Source organism: Hippopotamus amphibius, chromosome 8 (genome assembly GCF_030028045.1).
Source record: "Hippopotamus amphibius kiboko isolate mHipAmp2 chromosome 8, mHipAmp2.hap2, whole genome shotgun sequence".
Taxonomy (NCBI): Eukaryota; Metazoa; Chordata; class Mammalia; order Artiodactyla; family Hippopotamidae; genus Hippopotamus; species Hippopotamus amphibius.
In genome coordinates this window covers 14,497,580-14,514,031 of record NC_080193.1, presented here as the reverse complement: position 1 = coordinate 14,514,031, position 16,452 = coordinate 14,497,580, and the positions used below count along the sequence as shown (strand labels likewise).

Here is a 16,452-nt window from a genome sequence, read left to right as displayed (position 1 = left end):
TACTGTGTAAGTTTAATCTAGAAGTACTTGTGTATTTTATATGTCATCTTGATCAGCATTGTGGCCCCCAGCCATCTTTGGGCCTCTGGGGGACTGTATGCTTCTGTGGTAGGCTGGGCATTATGATAGGCTGGGCGTTGTGTGCTTTGTCATTTTTCTTATCATTATGCTGGATGCCAGGCAAGTGCTTTCAGGGTTTTGAGAGGCACTTTAGTGTGATGCTTAGGCGTGGGCTTTGACATCAGACTGCCTGGACTCCAACCCTAGCTTTCCCATTTACTAGTGGTGTCACCTTGGGCAAGTGAAAGTTACTTAACCTCTTTTTTCAGTTTATCTGTAAAAGGAAGGTAATTGTTGTCCCTGCATCATAGGATTATGAGAATTAAATGAGTTAATATTTACAGTGCTCAGAAGAGCACCTAACATATTTTATGTTTATTAGTCAAGTGAACATTCATTTAATCCTCATAATAACCTTTAGAGAGAGATGATTATTTTACGTATGTGAAAAGTAAAGCTCAGAGAGATTATGTGATTTGCTTAAGGTCATGCAGCTAGTAATGTGGATGTGAGATTTAAATTCTGGGCTGGCCAAAAATGTGTGTTGGGCTTATAAGTGCCTGTCTTATAATAGCCCTTGCATTTGGACATGTCCCCGGGCAGTTATTTTATCTAGTCTAGCCCTTAATATATCATGTCAAAAGTGATTGATGCTTATGCTATATAGAACAATGTAATTATAGTCAAGTATGTGTGAAAAAATAATCAGGCATGATTCTAATGGGTAAAAAGGACATATATGGGATTGCGTTATCTGTTTCTAAGACATAAAAAAGTAAAAGTTGTTCAGATTTTATATTTATATTTAAAACCCATCACACACCCCATCCCACCCCCCCAAAGTTAAGTAAGATACATAGTTTAAAATAGAGTCAACTGTATATGAATACAACAGATACCTGTTTGGGTGAAATAACATTATTGGGAAAAGAAACATTATAATAAACTGAGAAAAGTGTGTGTTAATATGGAAAAAACCTGAAACTGATAATTCAAGATATACACACTGAAGCCAAATGTGGAATGAAACATCCTCATTGGCCAAGAAGTTCATTTGGTTTTTTCCATAAGATGGCTGTAGTAGAGCTTATTTGTCTTTAACTTCAATCGAAACGATTTTGTTAGATTGTATTATGACAGCTGTCATATCAAAGTGAATTTAAAAAAAAATCAGAATTGGTGAAATTTTTGTAGCCATTTTAATATTGAAGATGGAAGGGAAAAAAGCAACGTTTTTGGCATATCATGCTTTATTATTTCAGGAAAGGTAAAAATGCAACCGAAACACAAAAAAATGTCTTGTGCAGTGTATGGAGAAGGTGCTGTGACTGATTGGACACGTCAGAAGTGGTTTGCGAAGTTTCACACTGGATATTTCTCGCTGGACGATGCTCCATGGTCAGGTAGACCAGTTGAAGTTGATACAGATCAAATCGAAGCAGTAACTGAGACAGTCAACATTATACCATGCAGGAGATAGCCAGCATACTCAAAACATCCACATCAAGTGTTGAAAATCATCTGCCCCAGCTTGGTTATGTGAATCGCTTTGATGTTCGGGTTCCACATAAGTTAAGCGAAAAAACCCTTCTTGACTGTATTTCTGAAAACGTTCTGTTTTTAAAACAAATTGTGATGGGCAATGAAAAGTGGATACTGTGCAATAATGTGGAATGGAAGAAATCATGGGGCAAGCGAAATGAACTGCCACCAGCCACACCAAAGGCCAGTCTTCATCCAAAGAAGGTGATGGTGTGTGTACAGTGGGATTGGGAGGGAGGCCTCTATTATGAGTTCCTTCCAGAAAAGCAAACAATTAATTCCACTCCAATAAGTACTGCAACTGAAAGCAGCACTTGACAAAATGTCCAGAATTAGTCAACAGAAAACGCATAATCTTCCATCAGGGTAATGCAAAACCACATTTTTCTTTGATGACCAGGCAAAAATTGTTACAGCTTGACTTGGAAGCTCTGAATCATCTGCCATATTCACTAGACATTGCACCTTCGGATTTCCGTTTATTTAGGTTTTTACAAAATTCTATTAATGGAAAAAATTTCAATTCCCTGGAAGCCTATAAAAGGCCCCTGGACAGTTCTTTGCTTAAAAAGATAAAAAGTTTTGGGAAGATGGAATTATGAAGTTGCCTGGAAAGTGGCAGAAGGTAGGGGGACAAAACGGTGAATATATTGTTCAACAAAGTTCTTGGTGAAAATGAAAAATGTCTTTTATTTTTACTTAAAAACCAAAGGAACCTTTTGGCCAACCCAGTACACACACCAGAAAAAATTTCTCTTGGCTGTACTTTAAACTTTTTTTTTAAAAATAATTTTAAGAAAAATTTTATTTATTTTTAGCTGTGTTAGGTCTTTTGTTGCTGCGTGTGGGCTTTCTCTAGTTGTGGAGAGCAGGGGCTACTCTCTGTTGCGGTGCACAGGCTTCTCATTGCGGTGGCTTCTCTTGTTGTGGAACACGGGCTCTAGGTGTGCGGGCTTCAGTAGTTGTGGCATGTGGGCTCAGTAGTCATGGCTCGCAGGCTCTAGAGCGCAGGCTCAGCAGTTGTGGTGCACAGGCTTAGTTGCTCCGCGGCATGTGGGATCTTCCCGGACCAGGGCTTGAACCCATGTCCCCTGCATTGGCAGGAGGATTCTTAACCACTGCGCCACTAGGGAAGTCTTTGGCTGTACTTTAAAATAAAACTTTAAAAAAACCCTATTGAAGCAATAATAATTTATCTGTTTTTTGGTGTTACGTTAAAAATTTTTCAAGAAGTAATTACAGCCAACAATACTAAAAAGAGAAAAGCAGAAGTCTGATCATGATAAATATATCGAGTGTAATATTCAGAAGATACTAAAAATGAAAACATTAGTTAGACTCTTCTCCTCTGTGGAGATGGTTGATAAAATAAAAATAGCCATTATCTGTGAAGGAAAAACTCAGTTTCAGTCAGTCTTTATAATGATCTTTATAATAAACTTTACAAGAAAAGTATTTTGTTCACCCATCCTATTTCTTAAAACAAATGCAGATGGAAACAAATGGAAAGTGCATATTCGCATAGGTTAAAGAAGCAAAAATTAAAAAAAAAAAATGGACGAAACCGAGGCTGGTGACATTTAAGGGTAGCCTACTCATTTCTTGTGCCTCTTCAAAGAAAGAGTTAATAAATCCAGTCTTTCTAAATAGTGATGTGGTACCACAAAACAAGAACTGTAAAATTCATGGTATCCTTTCACCTAGTAATACCATTTCTGACAAAAAGCATTATGGAAGAAACTTTTTTTTTCATAGATTTTTCTAGTTGTATAATTTATATTTTGGCAAAAACTGGGACCTCCCTTAATTTTCAATAGCTAAGCAAAATATTTGTTCAAATATGGATTTATATTTTCACTATTGAGATTTCTTAATAACATCTAACGTGTGCTCCTAAGTAATCAAGAATACCAAATGTATGTGATGCTTACATTCATATGAAATAACTTATTAATAATGATAAAGATTCTATACAAATCTTTTTTGTGGATACCAGTTTCTTTATCTGTAAAATGGTGTGGGACAAAATGATACCTGACACTGATTCTGTGAAGACTGTGAACAAAGAATGGCAAGAGGTGATGGATTCTTGTAATTATTTTTTGTGGCGGTGGAGTTTTCCCTTTTCTCCCCCTATCCCTGCTTGACTGATATTTGATACTTGACTGGTGACTAATGTGTTAAGCACAGGACCCAATATTTTGTTTTAATTAATTTATTTATTGGCTGTGTTGGGTCTTCATTGCTGCACTTGGGCTTTCTCTAGGTGTGGAGAGCGGGGGCTACTCTTTGTTGTGGTGCTCAGGCTTCTCATTGCAGTGGCTTCTCTTGTGGAGCACGGGCTCTAGGCACACAGGCTCAGTAGTTGTGGCACACGGGCCTAGTTGCTCCACGACATGTGGGATCCTCCCAGACCAGGGCTTGAACCCATGACCCCTGCATTGGCAGGTGGATTCTTAACCACTGCACCACCAGGGAAGCCCCAGGACCCAATGTTTTGCATAGGATTTCAATGTCAGTGGATGATAGGTGGATAGATGAATTAATGACTGATTGTGTTAGTTCTTATTTCTTTAAATTTTTTCCAGTTTTATTGAGATATAATTGACATTAACTAGTTTTTATTTCTTTTGTAAAGCTGGTTAAATAAGGAACAAATGATATTCTTGCAGTATTTTTTTCCCAGTAAGCCTCTTATTCATATAAAACTAAAAATGAAATAATATCTTAACATTTATTGATTGAAGTAGTATTGTGTACTACTTTTCTAAGCTTTTTTCAAAGATTATTTAATCCTGATAATAATCCTATTAGGTAATAATTATCCTCAGTTTATGGATATAAAACCTAAGGTGCAGTAAGGTTAAGTAACCTACTCAGAGTTGGACAGCCAGCAAGTTAAAGGGGGCTGAGCTTTGAGCCTGCCTTTGTACCTTCTGGTCTCCCATAATTCTGCACATACCTCAGTGCCCTTGACTTTGGTGGGTTCTGATAGGCATGTGTTGAGACTGGGTAGCCTGGGTCAGAATGTGGGTCAGGCAGGGTTTTACCAGTAGACCAGGCAGTTCACCTGCTGGTTGGAGATGGGGAAGCCAGGCCAACTGAAAAAACTCATCAGGAGTTGAAGAGTGAAGGAAGCTAGGCTAAGCTTCATCCTTTAGGGAAAAAGACAAAAGCTAGGATTGTTTTCAGGGAGGGATGAGTTTGGCCAACAAGTCTTGGTTCCAAGTATCAGCTTTAACAGGGCTGTTCAGGATTCCTTTGTTATTATTATCCATTTCTACCACAAAGTTTCTGGCTGATACGAAACACCTACCTTATGAGCTGTTACAGGGAGAAGATGTCAGATCTTCAAATTAGAACCTCGTATTCCTTGGGCCTTGAGTTTTTCTCAGTCACTTTTGGAAGCAGCACCTTTATCCCTCTCATGGACTAGGTCGTGAAATCAGTGCTGCATTCTTTTGAGTACCTTGGCTCTTGTGTCCAGGTTATTTCCCATGTTACAACAAAAGCTCTTTGGCTGTGCACCTCAAATTGGGTCCCTGCCTTTTTCCCCCCATTAGATTTTTATATCTTGGAAACAAATGCTTTTCTTAATGTGGGCCACCATGAGTACATAAAAGGTGACACCAGTGCTAGCATATGGTTGTGCACAACAGTAATAGATATTATTTCAGGTCAGAATCCTAACAGTTCTAGAGAGACCACAGACTGAGTATCCTTAAAATGTATTGAGTTCAAATCCAAAACACTGACATTCTGAAAAGCATACCTGGAAGGTCAATTCAAGTAGTACACAGAATTGGAATTCCTAGTTCTGAGAAAAGCTATTGCCAGTTCTAAGGCAATAAACAGAGGCAGCAGGGGTCAGGAAAGAAATTTATAGGCCAGTGATTCCTGTTTACCACAAACGTTGTCAGTATTTTGCCATCCACATTTGGGTTTATATGCCAAGGTGGAATTCTTTAGTTGACCATTTTGGAAATTCTAAACCATGTATCAGGAGTGTTTATATTTGAAAAATGTTAGTGTTTGAAAAGTGGTAATCAGTAGAGTACATTCTTACAGAACAGATTATCAATAAATTCTTACTTAAACTGGTATTTGTTTTAAAGGCACTTGTTAAGAGGACCATGTCTTGTGAAAATGAGCCTCGCTGTTTTTGGAGATTCTTCTGGTTTTTGTGTTGTTTGACGGTGTACTTTGCTGTCCCACTAGTATTGTCAGCTGTCAGACACATCTGAGGCTCAGAGAACTCCCCAAAGCTGGATTAACAAAGCACCCCAGCACCCAGATCCTGATGTCAAATAAAAAAGACAGGATGTAATTTTTGGTGCCATTCCCTTATTTCATCTTCCCTCAAGTGTATAGGTAAAAATAGATTTTGATTTAAGGGTTTATCCCATGGATATTTGTGTTAGAGTGACATCTAAACATGGTCTTGGTGAATAAGACTGGTTTTAGATCAAATACTTTCAAGTATCGTCTTTGCCTCTATCACCTCAGATAATCCAAAGTAATTTAAAAGATGAAATTAATTCCCGTAAATGATCCCTGTTACCATGTATTGTCTTGATGTGTTCTGAGAATTTGCTAAAAGCTTTGTGTGCATTTACTCATTTACTCCCGCATTTTAATCCTATGATGTAAGAACTGACGTGTCCATAGTGTTTGTCATAGTGAGTGGCATAGATAGTCATGCTACAGATCCAGAGTTGTTCTTTACCCCTGCAGTGGTATTACTCTGATGAAGAAGTTAGGAGGGGTGGTAATTCATAGAAATATTTACTGTCTGCTTTTCCTCCTTTTTTCTTGTTGAGTTCATCACAGATCATGTTCATGTGATGTGTAGTAAATGTGATAGAGGAGATACAGCATCTGCTTCTTCATTCAGTAAGCATTGATTGAGATTTAATATCATCTTCTATAAGTTTCTTTCTTTCATCCTATATCCTGATAAGGATCTCCAGACTTGTGTGCAAAAGACAGTCTGTTAAAGTGCACAAATAAAAATGTTACCTTATGTCTTTTTTTCCTTTCTATTAAAAATTTCAACTTTGTTGATATTTTAGACTCTAAAATTTAGAGCTTACAAAGTAGATGTGTTAGTCATGTACTACACTTCATTGACTCTAAAATGTATCCCCCCCCATTTTAACATCTCAAATTGTAGTATTTCTTACATAAGGATTATAATTAGTGTTTCTTATTCTTTAGTGGTTAATAAAATGACAGTATCTACAATTTATCATTTCTTAGAGTCAATGAAATACAGAGTTACGTGTAGACAATTAGAAAGTAAACAAATAGATAACATATTGGGAACGTGTGCTCTTTTGTTATTTAGCTGATAAGAGTATGTAGTGAAAGTGTTTTTTTTTGACTTCTATCTCCCCTGCTTAGCATTTTTTGATCTCCCATCATGTGTGTTACCAGGAATGCTCTTGCCAATTTAAGTGCTATCCAAGTGTCTTTTCCCAAGGCATACTAATTTTAGACCATTAGTGGACCATTTTAGAATTGTTGAGGCAGGTAAACTCCCATCGGATGATCAACATAGGTGTCAGAGAGAGCTACGTCGTTGTAGCACCCATTTCAGTGTTCTGTAGATTTCATTTGGCCTTAAAACCCATTTATGGAATTCTTCCTCTGAACATTTTAACTCTGTTTATCTTCTAAATTCTCCTGAGTTAATATTATTGGGCCAGTAAGCTTTCAAACACTGATGCTATTCTTCATACTTTTTCCCATCTTACACTTTTTCCTTATCTCGTTTTGTTTTGTTTTGTTTGTTGTTTTGTTTTGGTTGGTTTGGTATTTTGGCCATGCCGTGTGGCTTGCAAGATTTGAACCAGGCCCCCAACAGTGACAACGCTGAGCCCTAACCACTGGACCACCAGAGAATTCCCAATCTTATCTCTTGTTGATTATTGTTGTTTCCAGTAATGCAGGGCTCACTTTGTATCCTCCACAATTATTTCCACTAATGTTTATCATTTTCTCATCACTTTTAGTTTCTAAAATGATCTCGGATTTTATTTATACAAACTACATATTTTTCCTTTGTACTGCTTTTTTTGTTTGTTAAACATGATAGAGTCAGTTATCTTATTAAAACTCCATAAAACTAAGTATGAACCTGCCAATTATAGAGGATGAGATAGCAGATACTGGAGTGGCTGCTGTGACCACCTATGCCATCTGTTGGTAGGTGGTAGAGTTGATCCTTTTGCTCAAGAGATTTTTGTTCTTTACAATAAAAATTTGAAAGTTGAAAATTCATAAATAACGGTTTTCTGTATTTTGTTACAGTTAAAACTCTTACATGATTTTGTAATGAGATTCTATATGTAATTAAAAGTAAAGCTCTTACATTTTTATAACCATAGTATTGAAGCGTTCTTGTAATTTTTAAAAAATTTAACAGTATAGTAGTGTATAAAATAAAGATCTCACACTACTTTATAATAGCACAATAAAGAGGTTAAAGTAAAGCGGTGGTCTTTAGAAGTAACTGATATTTTATAACATCTTTTAAGTAAGGTTAAAGATAAGGGTCCAGTTGTATTCTCTGAATCTCATGAAAATAAATCACTCATTCTTGCTATTTTCCTGTACAAGATGTGACACAAATTGGTTTTCTTCATCTAGAAATCAAGTTGTTTTCTTAGCTCATAGACCGTATTAAAGAAATATCCTTTATTTTTATGTCTTAGTATTTTCATGGAAAAATATTAGTGTTCCCCCCAATAAAAAGTATTGACCTTTTTACTTATATGTTTCCCAGGGGCATGTGCTTTTTTTCATGGTGACTGCCCATGGTAGTCTTATTTAGAAGAGAATGGAAATGAATGTGACTGACTCTGACTTGTGGTCGCTTTTACAAAAGACATTTCCTTCTTCTCTCACCTTTCTCTCCCTTACGCACTTACACCCAGATTCTGCAGAATTGTGTGCTTATACAGCTCCTTCTCACACAGGGCCGAGTGCTCTGCTTGAGCAGAAGAACTGCAGCTGATGCCCTGTTTTCTTTACTGCAGTTGTCCAGTGCTGCATATAGCAGCTGTCATTGTTTTGCACAGTTCTGTTTTTCCTCCAAAACGGCCTGTGGCAATTTGTGCTCATTCTTTATTACCCAAGGGTTTTGCAAGCAATAAAATAATGTATCTGACTACTTAATGGCCTAATGTGATTCCCTTTTCAGAGAAGTAGAAGACTCCTTTCACTTTTCCTCTCCGCTGACCATGCAATATTAGGCCTGTTGGGACGGGTTTTTTGATGTGCTGCCAGAATGCAGAAGGAGATTCTACAGTATTGCAATTGTATTTTCTTCAGATTCTTAAAAATTGTTTATAAGCAAAGCTCAGATCTGGTCAGAAATAATATTAAATATTCTATGTGTAATCCTGCCTTATAGGGAGATTTATTACTGTGAAATCTTATATTTAACATAATTTTAAAACTCTGGGAGGGAGTTGAGGGAGGGAGGGAATACGTGTATAAAAACAGATGATTGAACTTGGTGTACCCCCCAAAAAATAATAAATAAAAATTAAAAAAAAAAACAAAAAAAAAACTCTGTCTTCATGTCATATTGTAAAAAATCAATATGACATTGTGATGGTGAGCATGAAAATGCTTTTCTTTGTTCTTGCCATCCGTTTATTATACTCAGCGCGTATACATACACATACATAGATTCCCCCTACCCTTTTAAAAGAGCTTGCTGTATGCCACACGTTGTGCTAGATGCAAGGGGGTTAACAATGGACAGAATTGATGTGGCTCCTGTCCTCACGCTGTTTATAATTGAATAGTTCCCTATAAAGCAGAGATTGATGGTATACTGGTGTGATGAGTCTTAGTGCTGAAGGAGTGTCAGATGGAAGAGCTATGAGGAGAGGAATCTGCTCTTTGGCAGCTTAGTACTGTAGAAGGTTCAGTTGCTTTGTTGTGTGTTTAAGCAGTCTTCCTTGTCTGCCTTCGCCAAAGCGGCCCTCTGTTAGACAAGCTGAGTATTAATGAGACCCTGGGAACGCCCTTCTCAGTGTAAGACTTAACTAAGCTGTTGTCAAAGCCTCTTGCTTTCTCAATCATGTGTTCTTCCCCAGGCAGTCATGCTCCAGGCATCTGAGGCACCAAATTCCAAAGATTTTAAGAGCAGAGAAGTTTAATCAAATTAACCTCTCTCCATAAGAAATAAATACTAACTACTGTTTGTATTTTTGTGTAAGTAATAACATAGCAGTACCACAGTTAACAGCACTAAGTGTGTATAGCACAATTTTAAATCTATATATTCCAATTTAAAAATTTTTTTATGTTAGCAGTTAAAAAAAGGTTTTTGCCTGATTAGTCTCAGGCTCTACTGATGTTAATTTATCTAGGTCAATGAGAGTCTGTTTTGGAGTTATGTGAAACTAGCAGTAGCTTAGTTGATTCAAAACAGTGCATAATTAAAATGATTCTCTCCCTCCCCCCACGCCCCCCCATTTCTCAAAGCACACCCAGTGCCTACTACTAATACAAGAAAGTGATCTGCTGGGTCCTCTTCAGGACTGTCCAGAGGCTAACACATACCTTGTTCTCATGGGTGGGACTAGGTAGGCAGAGAAGGCAAAAATGCCCCGACTTAAATAATATCAAGCAAGGTGCTGTCCTGAGGGTCCAGATGAGTGATACAGAAGGAATACTTCAGGTTCAGAGAAGGGTATTGTTCTGGGCTATCCTGTAGAGCCTTTGGGAACAATCTTGATCTTCTTTTGAGGAATAAAGTAGACAAAAAGGTGGAGGAGCCGGTATTTTGCAAGAAGACAGGAAGGGCACAGAGTATGTCCACTTTCTGTATGGGACATCATGTAAACAGATTTGATTGGCATAGAGTAAGCAGCTCTCTGGTAGGGTGTTTGAAGAGCTCTGGGACTTTGTGTGGTGTGCAGGACTGTGAGGCCATCTGAATAACAAGAGCCTTCACTCCAGGCTGGACCACTCTGGTCTCTTTAAAATAGGATGCTATGAAAAATTTTGTGTGCAAGGAAAACAGTATTGCTCAAAAGAGTTTAAAAACCAGTGGCACAGAATTGACTTAAGGTATTAGTGTTTGGATGTGACTTTTGTAATACTTTGTTATTTGAATGTTGGAGTGGATTTTCCTTTCTAGTATGTTTTCTAATATGTTTATTTGAATTGTAAGATTTAAACTTAAACATTCCCAAACTCACATTAGGTCGTTTGAGGTGAGTGCTGATGAGTAGATGATTTTATTTTGATTTGTGGTGATAACTTTAATTTCAGTAACTATTATGCCCAGAGCAGGGTCACATCTTATCTTGTTTAATATTTCTCTCTCTGTGAGTTAGGCATTATTATCTCTATTTTAGAGCATTGAAAACTGAAGTACAGAGAGGTTAATTAACTTAAGGCAATTAATAATGGATCACATTTGAACTCAGGTCTGCCTAATTGTAAGACCCTCTGACATTGCCTTTCTTAGTGCTGAACTGAAAATTGATTGTATAGCCTTGCATTAAAATAGGCATGTTATATGTAACTACAGTTTATTTATTTATTTATTTTTATTTTTTTAAGAACTTTTATTGAGATACAGTTAACAGAAAATAAACAGCATAAATTTGGTATCCCAGTCTCCCAATTAATCCCCCCCCAACCCTCCCTGCTTTCCCCACTTGGTGTCCATGTGTTTGTTCTCTATATCTGTGTCTCTCTTTCTGCCTTGCAAACCAGTTGATTTGTACCATTTTCCTATAGTCCACATATATGTGTTAATACACGATATTTGTTTTTCTCTTTCTGACTCATTTCACTCTGTATGACAGTCTCTAGGTCCATCCGTGTCTCTACATATGTCCCAGTTTGTCTACTAACTTTGGGTTTTGTTTGCTCTGATTTCTCTAGTTTCTTTAGGTGTAAGGTTAGATTGTTTATTTGGGATTTTTCTTGTTTCTTGAGGTAGGCTTGTATTGCTATAAACTTCCCTCTTAGAACTGCCTTTGCTGTATTCCCTAGGTTTTGGATCATTGTGTTTTCATTGTCATTTGTCTCTAGGTACTTTTTTTTTTTTTTTTTTAATGGTAGGACTTTGTTTTGTTTAATTTTTTAATTTATTTTATTGGCTGTGTTGGGTCTTTTTTGCAGTGCACAGGCTTTTCTTTTCAGTTGCGGTGAGTGGGGGCTACTCTTCATTGTGGTGCATGGGCTCCTCATTGCTGTGGCTTCTCTTGTTGTGGAGCACGGGCTCTAGGTGCATGGGCTTCAGTAGTTGCAGCACATGGGCTCAATAGTTGTGGGTCATGGGCTCTAAAGCGCAGGCTCAATAGTTGTGGCGCATGGGCTTAGTTGCTCCGCGGCATGTGGGATCTTCCTGGAGCAGGGATCGAACCCATGTCCCCTGCATTGGCAGGCGGATTCTCAACCACTGTGCCACCTAGGAAGCCCTGTCTGTAGGTATTTTTTGATTTCCTCTTTGATTTCTTCAGTGATCTCTTGGTTATTTAGTAGCATATTGTTTAGCCTCTATGTGTTTGTGTTTTTTACAGTTTTTTTCCCTGTAATTGATTTCTAATCTCATAGTGTTGTGGTCAGAAAAGATGCTTGATACGATTTCAATTTTCTTGAATTTACCAAGGCTTGATTTATGACCCAAAATGTGATCGGTCCTGGAGAATGTTCTGTGTACACTTGAGAAGAACTGTAATCTGCTGTTTTTGGATGTAATGTCCTATAGATATCTATTAAATCCAGCTGACTTATTGTGTCATTTAAAGCTTGGGTTTCCTTATTAATTTTATGTGTGGATGATCTGTCCATTGGTGTCAGTGGAGTGTTAAAGTCCCCCACTATGATTGTGTTACTGTCAGTTTCCTCTTTCATAGTTGTTAGTATTTGCCTTATCTATGAGGTGCTCCTATATTGGGTGCATATATATTTATAATTGTTATCTCCTTTTCTTGGATTGATCCCTTGATCTTTATGTAATGTCGTTTCTTGTCTCTTGTAACATTTTTTATTTTAAAGTCTGTTTTATCTGATATGAGTATTGCTGCTCCAGCTTTCTTTTGATTTCCATTTGCATGGAATATCTTTTTCCATCCCCTCCCTTTCAGTCTGTATGTGTCCCTAGGTCTGAAGTGGGTCTCTTGTAGATGGCATTATATATGGGTCTTGTTTTTGTATCCATTCAGCCAGTCTGTGTCTTTTGGTTGGTGCATTTAGTCCATTTACATTCAAGGTAATTATTGATATGTATGTTCCTATTACCATTTTCTTAATTGTTTTGTTTTTGTTTCTGTAGGTCCTTTCCTTCTCTTATGTTTCCTGCTTAGAGAAGTTCCTTTAGCATTTGTTGTAGGGCTGGTTCGGTGGTGCTGAATTCTCTTAGCTGTTGCTTGTCTGTAAAGCTTTTGATTTCTCCATCGAATCTGAATGAGATCCTTGCTGGGTAGAGTATTCTTGGTTGTAGGTTCTTCCTTGTCATCACTTTAAATATATGGTGCCACTCCCTTCTGGCTTGCAGAGTTTCTTCTGAGAAATCAGCTGTTAACCTGATGGGAGTTCCCTTGTATGTTATTTGTTGTTTTTCCCTTGTTGCTTTTAATAACTTTTCTCTGTCTTTAATTTTTGTCAGTTTGACTACTATATGTCTTGGCGTGTTTCTCCTTGGGTTTATTCTGCCTGGGACTCTCTTCACTTCCTGGACTTGGGTAGCTATTTCCTTTCCCATGTTAGGGAAGTTTTCAACTATAATCCCTTTCAATATTTTCTCAGGTCCTTTCTCTCTCTCTTCTCCTTCTGGGACCCTTATAATGCGAATGTTGGTGCGTTTAACATTGTCCCAGAGGTCTCTTAGGCTGTCTTCAGTTCTTTTCATTCTTTTTTCTTTATTCTTTAATGCCTCAGTGATTATCACCATTCTGTCTTCCAGGTCACTTATTTGCCCTTCTGCCTCAGTTAATCTGCTATTGGTTCCTTGTAGTGTATTTTCCATTTCAGTTATTGTGTTGCATATCTCTGTTTGTTTGCTCTTTAATTCTTGTAGGTCTTTGGTAAGTTTTTTGATCTTTGCATTCAGTCTTTTTTCAAAGTCCTGGATCATCTTCAGCATCATTAATGTGAATTTTTTTTCTGTAAGGGTGCCTATCTCCTCTTCGTTTAGTTGTTTTTCTGGGGTTTTATCCTATCCCTTCATCTGGTACAAAGTCCTTGCTTTTTCATTTTCTCTATCTTTCTGTGGCTGTGGTTTTCAGTTCCATAAGACGAAATACTGCTGATCCTGCTTGATACTGCTGTCTCTTGTGGAGGAAGCTATCTAGGAGGCTCATGGGTGCTTCCTGATGGGAGGGATTGATGGTGGGTAGGGCTGGGTGGGCGGAGCTCAGTAAGACTTTAATCCGATTTGGTGGGCAGGGCTCATTGACACTTTAATCTGCTTGTCTGCCAATGGGTGGGGCTGTGTTCCCACCCTGTTGGTCGTTTGGCCTGAGGCCACCTAGCACTGGGGCCCACAGGCTCTTTGGTGGGGCTAATGGCGGACTCTGGGAGGGCTCACGCCAATGAGCACTTCCCAGAACGCCTGCTGCCAGTGTCCCCGTCTCCTTGGTGAGCCACAGCTGCCCCCCACCTCCGCAGGCAACCCCCCAACACGAGCAGGTAGGTCTGGTTCAGTCTCCTATGGGGTCACTGCTCCTTCCCCCTGGGTCCTGGTGAGCACACTTTTTTGTGTGCCCTCCAAGAGTGGAGTCTCTGTTTCCCCCAGTCCTGTGGAGGTCCTGCAGTTAAATCCTGCTGGCTTTCAAAGTCGGATTGTCTGGGGATTCCTCCTCCTGTTGCTGGACTCCCAGGATGGGAAGCCTGACGTGGGGCTCAGAACCCTCACTTTAGTGGGTGGAGTCCTGCGGTGTAACTGTTCTCCAGTTTGTGAGTCACCCACCCAGAGTTTATGGGATTTGATTTTAACGCGATTGCACCCCTCCTACCGTCTCATTGCAGCTTCTCCTTTGTCTCTGGATTGAGGGGTGTCTTTTTTGGTGAGTTCCAGTGTCTTTCTGTCGATGGTTGTTCAGCAGTTAGTTGTAATTCTGGTGCTCTTGCCAAGAGGGAGTGAGCGCATGTCCTCCTCCTCCGCCATCTCATGACTTAGAAAAAGAAAAGAAAAGAATCCCCCCCCCCCCCCCAAAAATTGCTTTAAAATTACTTAGAATATTTAAAATTAAAGATGAAAAAGGGACTTCCCTGGTGGTCCAGTGGTTAAGAATCTGCCTTCCAGTGCAGGGTATGCAGGTTCAATCCCTGGTGGGGGAGCTAAGATCCCACATCCGCGGGGCAGCTAAGCCACTGAGCAACTAGAGAGAAGCCCACAGGCTGCAATGAAGATCCCAAGTGCCTCAACTAAGATCTGATGCAACCAAAAATTAAATATAAATAAATAAATATTTTAAAAAGATAAAAAAGTAATTTATTTTCTTATCAAGTTAGTGATAGGAAGGCTTTGGGTTAGTGGTTAGCATACTTGTAGATGTGAACTGAGCCTCAGAGATGGAAGGGGGAAGGAACGCAGACAGTAGAGAATAACAGGAGACACAGAGGCTCTTACTCCACTGTCTTCAGCTTCCACTTCCTCTTCTTAAAGATGACACTGTGCTTTTATATGTCTTTAGCTTTCTTCTCATCTCTGTTCTTTCACTTCCATTTATACTGTATCTGCAGTGAATTAATAATTCTGTGATAGTCAAAGCTGTGTGAAACAAGTGTCATTTTTGCTGGTGTGTGTATACTTAAGATATGGTTGAATCTAGACCCTTTCCCCCCCAATGCAGCCTAATAATTGTAATCTGTAGTTGTTATCAAGTTATCGGTGTACACGTGGTTGCTTTTTAACATCTCAGGCCTTCAAATATTTCTCACATTTTTAATTACTAAGTATATTTAATACAAAGTGACACCTCCTGGCCACTTAATCCTGATCTGAAAAAAAAAATGTATTTGATTATTGTCTTTCTACTTGTTTTCTTTTTAAAATTTTCAGTATTAAAATAATTTTTTAACAATATGAGGCTTATTATTAGAAATTTGCCTAGTTGGCACAACTCCTGATACCTTTAGTGATACACAGAGATGTTCTCCAGGTTCAGAGAAGGTGATCTTTGACTGTTTCCTGTGGAACCTACAGGAATAATTGTGAACTTATTTTACTTTTCTCTCATAATGTATGAATTTCATATGTGGAATTGTATAGTATTTGCAGGGTGTTTTTGCCTCGCAGTTGAGAAAAGGCAAAGACTTTTTCCAAGTATTTTGTTTAAGGTGGTAGTATTGGATTTTATGACATTGATTTATTTTTGTTACTTCTGTAACTTTTATTATGGTAAAAATAATAGCACATAAATCAAAATTAAAATATAATTTCAAGCCCTTTTCTTGGTGCCTCATTTATGTTTTTTGTTCCTCAGTGTTTTTTCTTCTGTTTCATTACTCTAAGATTTTCCCACAGTATTTAAACAGTTGCAGTTTATATATTTTATGCTATAAAACACTTTTCTGCAGGGTATGATTTTTAGGGGACATTGCCTGTGAAGTCAAGCTTACTTAAGGAGACTAGACATACAAATTTAAAATTTTTGTTCTATTACATCTGTTTAATATAAACCTATAAATGGAACTGATTATTTCATGTGCCTATAACCATAACAGCTTATTACTTTATTAGTAACATCTGCATATATTTGTACCATATTAAGATCTTTAATTAGTGTATTTGTATTCTGCATTTGTGGTTATAAGTCATTCTACTAAACGGGATAAAAAACTACTGATGTTTTAGAATGTTACTGAGGG

The 16,452-nt window shown here is 38.1% G+C and overlaps 2 protein-coding genes across 3 annotated transcripts in view; both read left to right on the top strand.

Moving 5' to 3' along the window:
• Window positions 1–16,452, top strand: part of MED13L (mediator complex subunit 13L) — a 298,152-nt gene that overhangs the window by 189,264 nt on the left and 92,436 nt on the right. The gene's annotated exons all lie outside the window — the stretch shown is intronic.
• Window positions 1,355–16,452, top strand: part of LOC130859357 (histone-lysine N-methyltransferase SETMAR-like) — a 35,086-nt gene continuing 19,988 nt past the window's right edge. Inside the window, exon 1 of the mRNA XM_057746702.1 lies at window positions 1,355–1,812. Within this exon, the coding sequence (XP_057602685.1) occupies window positions 1,528–1,812 (285 nt within the window). The 5' untranslated portion in view covers window positions 1,355–1,527. The remainder of the gene's footprint in view (window positions 1,813–16,452) is intronic.